The sequence below is a fragment of the Lonchura striata genome, chromosome 12 (genome assembly GCF_050655825.1).
Source record: "Lonchura striata isolate lonStrDom1 chromosome 12, ASM5065582v1, whole genome shotgun sequence".
In the NCBI taxonomy this organism is placed as follows: domain Eukaryota; kingdom Metazoa; phylum Chordata; class Aves; order Passeriformes; family Estrildidae; genus Lonchura; species Lonchura striata.
The window spans coordinates 20,505,779-20,515,079 of NC_140714.1; the positions used below are offsets into that span (position 1 = coordinate 20,505,779).

A 9,301-nucleotide genomic window follows, 5' to 3' on the forward strand; every position below is an offset into this window, starting at 1 on the left:
GGATACAACAACTAGTTAATCTATTTTTGGGGCAGTCCACAGAGGATATTAGGCGGAAACTCCAAAAGGTTCGAGAAGAAAATGCCCGGAATTTAGAAACTCTACTGGGAGAAGCTTGGAGGATCTTTAGCAACAGGGAAGAAGGATATAAGCGAGGGATGAAAAATTTAGTAGCAATAGAACAGGAGGAGCAGAGAGGAAAACATGGAAGCAGTCAGGGGCCATCCAGGCAAGGCCCCCCCCGGTTGGGCAAAAATCAATGTGCAAATTGTCGGAAACAGGGCCATTGGAAGAGGGGCTGTCCAGAATGGAAACAAAATGGTCAAGGGAATCAAAGGGGGGGAGTAGTGGCCCATGTGCAGGAAAATTAGGGGGGACTGGAGGAGACTACCCCAGCAGGCCCTCTGGTTATAAATCTGAAGCTGGGGGAAATGGAGAAAGAAGTAAAATTCCTAATTGATACTGGGACAACATACTCAGTTCTAAATACAGCTTTGATGCCCATAGGAGATGATTATGCTATTAGTTACGGGTGCGACTGGCCAAACTGAAAAGGCATTTTTCTTCAAGCCACTCAAATACAAACTGGAAAAGCAGTGGGGAATCCACAAATTCCTATATATGCCCAACTCCCCTGAGTCACTTTTGGGCAGAGATTTGCTAGCACAATTACAAGCAACCATTACATTTAAAAATGGGGAAATGACCCTGGAGGTAAACGATCAAAAATATGTAGAAATATTAAGTTTGATATTAACCACTAACGAAGTCATGAGGAAAACTGAAATTAATAAAGAGGTAATGGATCAGGTATTCCCTGGGGTGTGGGCCTCTGATGTACCAGGGAGAGCGAAAAATGCTTCCCCTATACAGATCCGGCTAAAAGAAGGAAAGCAACCGGTCAGAGTTAAACAGTATCCCTTGAGGAGGGAGGATAGGGAAGGGATTAGCCCAGTAATTGAGAACTTTTTGCGTCTAAGATTATTAAAGGGATGTCAGTCTGATTTTAATACCCCTATCCTACCGGTCCGCAAACCTGATGGGTCATACCGGTTAGTACAAGATCTGCGAGCTGTGAACAAGGTAACTGAAGATCTGTATCCTGTGGTGGCCAATCCCTACACGTTATTAACTTGCTTAACACCCGAATTAACTTGGTTTACCATTTTAGATTTAAAAGATGCCTTCTTTTGCCTTCCTATCCATGAAGCCAGTCAGAAAATTTTTGCATTTGAATGGGAAAGCCCCAAAAGTGGGCGAAGGACCCAACTTACGTGGATGAGACTCCCACAAGGATACAAAAACTCACCCGCTCTGTTTGGAGAGCAACTTGCAAAGGAATTAGAGACCTGTAAAGCCCCTCCCGAGGAAGGGAAGCTGCTACAGTATGTAGATGACATCCTGATAGCCACACGAACGAAGGAAGCATGCGTGGCCTGGACAGTAAGCCTCTTGAACTTTCTGGGGCTCCAAGGGTACCGGGTATCAAAGAAAAAGGCCCAAGTAGGCAAACAGAAAGTAATTTATCTGGGTTACGAAGTCAATGCTGGACAACGTAGCCTGGGCCAAAGCCGGAAGGAAGCAATATGTTAAACCCCAAAACCTCAAACTGTAAAGGAATTACGAACTTTCCTGGGGATGACGGGGTGGTGCAGATTATGGATCTATAATTATGGACTGTTTGTGAAGCCCTTATATGAACTAATTGCAACCGAAAGCAGGGACATCCAATGGACAAAAGAAGCTACGCAGGCTTTCAACCAACTGAAAAAAGCCCTCATGTCAGCTCCAGCTCTGGGATTGCCAGACGTGAGTAAGCCTTTCCTTTTGTTCTCCCATGAGAAGCAAGGAATTGCCTTGGGAATATTAGCACAGGACCTCGGCCCATACCGGAGAGCAGTTGCTTATTTCTCTAAGCAATTAGACACAGCCGCCAAAGGGTGGCCTGGGTGCCTCAGGGCTGTGGCAGCAGTCATAGTGAACATCCAAGAAGCATGTAAATTCACCCTGGGCCATAAAATGACTGTGCTAGTATCCCACACGGTGTCTGCAGTACTGGAGGTGAAAGGCGGACACTGGCTTTCCCCACAGCGATTCCTGAAATACCAAGCTATTATGGTAGAGCAAGATGATGTAGAGATAGTGGTGACTAACATTGTCAATCCAGCCTCCTTCCTCAGTGGAAACCAAGGCGAACCGGTGGAACACGACTGCCTAGAGACCATCGAGGCCACCTATTCCAGCTGCCCTGACCTGAAGGACACCCCTCTTGAGAATGCAGAAGTCTGGTTTACTGATGGAAGCAGTTACGTCATCAGTGGAAAACGGCACGCCGGGTACGCAGTAACTACCTGCAAAGAGGTAATAGAATCTGGACCCCTGCCAACGAATACCTCTGCACAAAAGGCCGAGATAGTCGCTCAAACTCGGGCCTTAGAATTGGCAAAAGGGAAAGAGATAAATATATATACGGACTCAAAGTATGCATTTGGAGTAGTGCACGCTCATGGAGCCATCTGGAGAGAGAGAGGACTGCTGAACTCTCAAGGGAAAAACATTAAACATGCATCTGAAATACTGCAACTTCTAGAAGCAGTTCAGTTGCCAGAGAAAGTAGTGATCATGCACATTAAAGCACATCAGAGGATAAACTCAGAATTGGAAGAAGGAAACGAGATGGCGGATAGGAAAGCAAAAGAAGCGGCAAAAATTGAGGTAATAACTGAGGCAGCCCTGATTCCAGATGGGCAAATTTCCCATGAAGGTAAGCCAAAATACAATAAATTGGACACAAAATTGATTCAAGAGCAAAAAGGGGATTATAACCCAGAGGGATGGGCCACCATAGAAGGAAAGTTAGTCATACCCTCCTATTTATTATGGTCCCTAGTAAGGGAGGAGCACTGGAAAACACATTGGGGAATTGATGCTCTGTATAAATATTTGAATGAAAGAATCATAGCCAGACATTTACGAGCCACCATCACTCAAGTGACTCGACAATGTGACCTTTGCCTCCAGACAAACCCCAAGAATATTCCCAAACCAAAACTTGGCCAGATTGGGAAGGGCCAGGGGACAGGGCAACAGTGGCAGATTGATTTCACGGAATTGACAAGAAAAGGGGGGTATAAGTTTCTATTGGTCTTAACAGATACCTTTTCAGGATGGCCAGAAGCATTCCCCACTAGGACTTCTAAAGCTCGGGAGGTAACTAAGGTATTGGTACAAGAAATCATACCACGATTTGGGGTCCCGGCTACAATCTCCTCAGATAGAGGATCACATTTTATTGCAAAATTAGTACAACAGGTGAGCCAATACTTGGGCATGGACTGGGAACTTCACAACCCATATAACCCACTGTCCTGGGTTGTAAAATAAGCTTGTATTCTATTTGCCATCTGTTGAAGGCAAACCTGTCGGACAGGTTTTGTTATCTCTCTCAGAGACAATGGTTTGCCCCGTAAAGGCAATGGTTTGTTTATACACTATTGACTGACTCCCTGCCGGGCTGGTAAGTGAGGGGGGTCCCGCCCAGAGGGGAAGCCAAGCACTCTATTATGGTATAAAGGGGTAGCTTTTAGGGAGAGAAGCAGCTCACTTTTTCTCTCTTCGCGGGATTCCCGGAGAAGCAGCTCTCTTCGGCGGCACTCGCAGCGAAGCAGCCGGCGCGTGCTGAGCCGACGGCGGCGGAGCTCAGAGGCAACCCCGGCGCAGAGGAAGACCGGCCCCACTGCCACCAGATCTTCAGAGGAAAAGTATACCCTTCTAAAGATCACCACTGCAGCTGCAATTCATCAACTATTGCAAGGGAAGCAATTGTCCCAGCAGAACTGATACTGGCATCCCTCAGGTTCTGGACTTTTTCTTTCACTGGTTTTGTTTGTGCCGATTGCATTTGCCTTTTTAAATTATTGTCTAGTTTTCTCCTAGTAAAGAATTGTTACTCCCACTCCCATATCTTTGCCTGAGAGCCTTTTAATTTAAAGATCCTGGTAATTCAGAGGGAGGGGGGTTTGCCGTTCTCCATTGCACAGGAGGCTTTGCCCTCTTTCACAGACTCCTGTCTTGTCAAACCAAGACACCCACAATCAAGTGGTCAAGTAGAGAAAATTAATCATTTGATCAAACAACAAATTGTACGAATGGGACAGGAGGCTAATTTGCCGTGGCCTCAATCCCTCCCATTAGCACTACTGCGGATTCGAACCAAACCCAGGACCAAAGAAAAACTGAGTCCCTTTGAATTACTTTATGGGAGATCATATGGGGTGCAGAAGGGAACGTCTGCCCAGGACGTATCACTAACCTCCTATATGATTGCTCTAAATAAATAACTTAGAGCAATCGAGAAATATGTGGCTGGAACTCAGGGTGCAGGGCTGGATGCACCGGTACATGACGTACAACCTGGAGACTATGTATATGTTAAGTCTCTTACAGAGAAAGCCCTGGAACCACAGTGGGAGGGACCATACCAAGTACTCCTTACTACCTTCACCGCAATCAAGATTAAAGAACAAAACACGTGGATTCACCACAGCCGGGTTAAGAAAGCTCCAGAAGACACTTGGAAGATAACACCGGGTGATGGTGAACTGAAACTAAAATTAACTCGGACAAAATGAATGTATCATGGTGGACGGGGACTCTTGCTGAAATGTTGTTTATAATCATAGCTGTATTCCAACAATTAGAAGGTAAACCTAGTCAGAACAACGCTAAATGGCTTTGGTCCCAAGCCTTTACTCAATACATGGGATCCATGGGGAAGTCTTCCGATTTAAAAGGTTTAAATCTAACAACTCTGGTCATGCACAGTAACCAAATATATACACAACAAGAGTGGCAAAAACAGAAGTTGTGGTCACTTCAAGGGACCGTAGGAGAGGTAATTGAAATAGGGTGTCGGATGATTAATGGGACTACCCACAATAAAGTAACCCAAATCAGTGTGAATAAGCGCCAGAAGATCTGCAATCATCCAAGTGAATTAGACTATTGGTACAAATTCAAATTAAGATAAACTGTTGATGTGGTTTGCCTCTGGGCCTGTGACACTATTGGGCTGTCTTTCAAATTTACAATAAGTGCTATAGCCAAACCTACTACAACCCACTCCAGCACTCAAGCGCAAACCCAAAATATACCATTCAATCTTGAACCCAGAGTTTATGAAATCGGGCCATATGTTATAAGGAATACGGGTCAACAGAAACTGTTATTTAACCCAGAATGGTCCCTTAAACGTGTTGAACTGTTAATGCAAGCTAATATCTCGACAGTTCAGCCAGCCTGCTCCCCTTTCCTAAGGTCATCCTTCGAAGGATGGACAAAGTGGCTACAAAAACAAGTACACCTCTGAGATAGAATGCAAAGGGATTTAACTGGGATATTAGGGACCGGGTTAGGAGTTTTGAATGGGATTGACTCAGAAATATTAATGAATAAATTAGCTATAGCAACTAGCGATCTGACAAAATTAAAACAGCCTTTACAGTCATCTCTATTAGCACTAGGAAATAGTCAGTGGCAAGTCTCAAGAGTGCTGCCAAAATGGAGAGACTTTGAAGATCAGGACCATAGCTTACTGGTAGATGCATTAGAAGGAGCTCAAGAGAACATATCTTTAGCCCTTAGCTGTATACAAGCGCAATTATGGATACAGTCAACAGCTGCTTTAATCATAAGGAAAGGGAGTGAAGGGGTGTTTCCAGCTGAAATATGAAAAGTTGTCTGGGACAATGCTACAGACTTTGAGAGAGACCTCCAGTCTTGGTGGACCATGGTAAATTTTACATATGATCCTACCACTAACACTGCTACTGCCTTTGTGCTCACTATTCGTAATGCCAAAGGTTCACACTATTCACCCCATTGTTGCTGTAGGGTTGGGTCATGAAAAGTCAGTACTATACCCCTCAGAACACAGGGCATGAGCCTGGAAAAACCAAGGGAAATGGCAAACCATTAACCTAGAGCCTTGCATTGCTCGAGAACAACAGGGATTCATCTGTGAGAGTAATCTGATTAGTGCTCAAGACATATGCCTTGACACTGATCAGGGCATTTGCCACTTTGAAATCCACCCAGACACCAACCAATAAACTATACTAGTATATATAGGCAATGGCTGTGTGTGTTTGAGAACTGTGTGTAATGTTATAGAAATTAATAAAAACAAAGTCCCCTTATCTAGTAAAAATCATTCAAATTTCTGCATTTGCAACTTCATCAAGATTACTGGGTGTGACTTTATATACTCAGCACCAGTCGTATCCCACCAGTTCATAAAATCAAACTACACAACCTACAATGAATTAGTACCCACACCTATTGGAATGAATTTAACTCTGGTAAAACAATTAATGAAACATCAAGATATAATCAAAATTATAGAAGAGATTCACAAGAATGGGCAGAGAACTCTGGTTACAGTCCATCATGACGTAACTAAAATAAACAGAGTCCTGCAAAGAATAAAACAAGACGGAAGTCATAACTGGTGGGATGCACTATTCGGATGGTCACCGACTGCAATGGGGATCATGAACACTCTGTGTCACCCCATTATTGTTTTATTAATATTAGTTACTATAAGTCTAATAATGTCTATTTTAACACTCTTGTGGAATTGGAATATGTTACAACGTGTGGCCATTCTGACTTCACTCTCTAGAATTCATGGAATCCTGCTAAAAGAAAACTGTCATAATAGTGGGATAAAATCTAGACCAGGACCCCTGTAGTAAAAGAATTTACTATCTTTTAAGAAAAGGGGGGACTGAAATAAGAGATTTTCTAGAGATCACTTGAGCTAACAAAATTAATGTATCAAAAATGAATGTATCAAAAATGAGTATATCAAAAAAAATGAATGTATCATGTTTGTAGAATCATGTGTTGAATTTTAAGAAACCTCTGCCATGGCGCAAAAGACATAGGAAAGAGAGAAGAAAAAAAAAAAAAAATTAAAGCTTCTTGCAAAAAGACAAATACCAGAGAAGACCAGGAATGCAAAGAACTCAGATAAGAAGGCCCCTCTGTCAAGGATGATGGACTTATCCAGATAAGATAGCAGAAGACTAAAAGCGCATGCGCAGAGGAGAAGAGTTCAAAAGTTCAATGCAGAGGAAGACTATGGTATCAGCCTCAAAAGACCACAAGAGACCCCCTAAAGACCACCACAAAAAACCATGCATGCCCAGAAGGGCGTGGACCTATTTAGCATGAGAGGCGAAGACAGGCGGGGTCAGGGGTTGAATATGCATAGAAAAGTTGTGTAATGCATTGCATATGGAACACCTTTGTGAATAAAATTGTGGGACAAACTCCAGCTTGGGGCACAAGATTTTGGAGAGCTATCTCACTTGTGCCGGGCGCTGTCATACATACCCACTTCATAACTACATCGAGTTGTGGAGTCTATTTATTTATTCCGCGTATCGCTTCAATAAATCCATGGGAACAGATGGAATCCACCCCAGGGTGATGAGGGAGCTGGCAGATGAGCTTGTAGAGATGCTCTCCATCATTTGCCAGCAGCCCTGGCTCACTGCTGAGGTCCCAGATGAGTGGAAGCTGGCCAATGTGAACCCATTCACAAAAAGGGTGGGAAGGAGGATCCTGGGGGTAGGTTGTGTCTGACCAACCTGATCTTCTTTTATGACTAGGTGACTCTCCTGGTGGATGCAGGAAAGGCTGTGGGTGTGTCTGTTTGGATTTCAGCAAGGCCTTTGGCACTGTCTCCCACAGCACACTTCTGGAAAAGCTGCAGCCCACAGCTTGGACAGGAGCACTCTGTGCTGGGCTCAGAACTGGCTGCATAGCTGGCCCAGAGAGTGGTGGTGAGCAGTGTTGCATCCAGCTGGGGACAGTCACCAGTGGTGTCCCTTGGGACTCTGTGCTGGGCCAGCTCTGTTCCATATTTTTATAGACCACATGGATGAGGGGATTGAGCCTTTCATTAGTAAATCTGCAGATGATACTAAGCTGGGAGTGTGTGTCGATCTGTTGGAAGGTAGGAGGGCTCTGCAGGGAGACCTGGAACAGTTGGATGGATGGGCAGAGTCCAATAGGATGAAGTTTAGTGAGTCCGAGTGCCAACTCCTGCATTTTGGCAACAATAACGCCCTGCAGCGTTATAGGCTGGGGACGGTATGACTGGACAGTGCACAGGCAGAAAGGGACCTGGGGGCATTGGTCAGCAGCTGGCTGAAAACGAGCCAGCAGTGTGCACTGGTGGCCAAGAAGGCCAATGGCTCCTGGCCCCTGTCAGGAATGGTGTGGCCAGCAGGAGCAGGGAGGTCATTCTCCCCCTGCACTCAGCACTGGGGAGGCCACACCTCGTGTGCTGTGTCCAGTTCTGGGCCCTCCGTTTGGGAAGGATGTTGAGATGCTCGAGCACATCCAGAGGAGGCAAGGAGGCTGGAGAGGGGCTGGGAACACAAACTCTGTGAGGAACGACTGAGGGACCTGGGGGTGTTTAGCCTGGAGAAAAGGAGACTCAGGGGTGAGCTTATCACTCTACAACTTCCTGAAAGGTGGCTGTGGTCAGGTGGGGTTGGTCTCTTTCTCCAGGCAGCACTGACAGAACCAGAGGACAGAGACTCAAGCAGCACCAAGGGAAATATTGGTTGGATGTTAGGAAAAGGTTTTGCACAGAAAGAGTGATAATGTACTGGCATGGCCTGCCCAGGGAGGTGGTGGAGTCACTGTCCCTGGATGTGTTTAAAAAAAGACTGGATGTGGCACTTGGTGCCATCCTTTAGTTCAGGTATTGGGACATGGGTTGGACTCAATGATCTTGAAGGTCTTATCCAACCGGTCATTCTGTGAATTCTGTATGAATTCTAGGAATTCTGAGCAGCTCCCGGCACTCAACCTGAGCAGCAATGTCAGCAGACAAAACAAAGGTTTTTCAGAGAAATGGCCCTTGGATGAAGCAAAATCATTTACAGTCAGGGCAGTCCATTTGTACAGAAGGGGGTACACTCTGGGGTTACACCTAAGGCCATGAGGTCACAGCAGGCTCTAGGGTCACAGCAGGCTCTAGGCTCACAGCAGGCTCTGAGGTCACAGAGGTCCCAGAGCTCCGTGGCTGCACAGCACCATCACGCCTGAGCAGGCAGTCCTTGAGCAGAACTGCTGTGGCAGCAGCAGCGGTGGCAGCAGTGCTGGTGACATTGGGACAGTGGTGGCAGCGAGAGCGGCGGGACTGGCACAGGGCAAGGCACCATGGCCCTTGCTCTGCGCCTCCTCCTCCTGCTGCTCCTGGCCGTGGCCCTGCCTGCCAGGG

At 45.7% G+C, this 9,301-nt stretch overlaps 1 protein-coding gene and 1 pseudogene across 2 annotated transcripts; both read left to right on the plus strand.

Moving 5' to 3' along the window:
- The first annotated feature begins 335 nt into the window (after positions 1-335).
- Positions 336-4,239, plus strand: LOC146766302 (uncharacterized). Its single transcript, XM_085590196.1, has 2 exons — positions 336-3,210; positions 4,195-4,239. The coding sequence occupies exons 1-2, from the start codon at positions 1,639-1,641 to the stop codon at positions 4,237-4,239; spliced, it is 1,617 nt and encodes a 538-aa protein (XP_085446322.1). The 5' UTR covers positions 336-1,638.
- A 201-nt stretch (positions 4,240-4,440) lies between these two features.
- LOC146766303 (uncharacterized) lies at positions 4,441-9,076 on the plus strand (annotated as a pseudogene). The gene has a single exon (XR_014958193.1). The product of XR_014958193.1 is annotated as an uncharacterized LOC146766303 (transcript).
- The last annotated feature ends 225 nt before the right edge of the window (positions 9,077-9,301 follow it).

Excerpts from the sequence above, each read along its gene's own strand:
- LOC146766302 (XM_085590196.1), top strand. The coding sequence starts at position 1,639 with ATGACGGGGTGGTGCAGATTATGGATCTATAATTATGGACTGTTTGTG. Across the intron at positions 3,211-4,194 it reads GGACTTCTAAAGCTCGGGAG|CACTACTGCGGATTCGAACC; the intron begins GTAACTAAGGTA and ends CCCTCCCATTAG.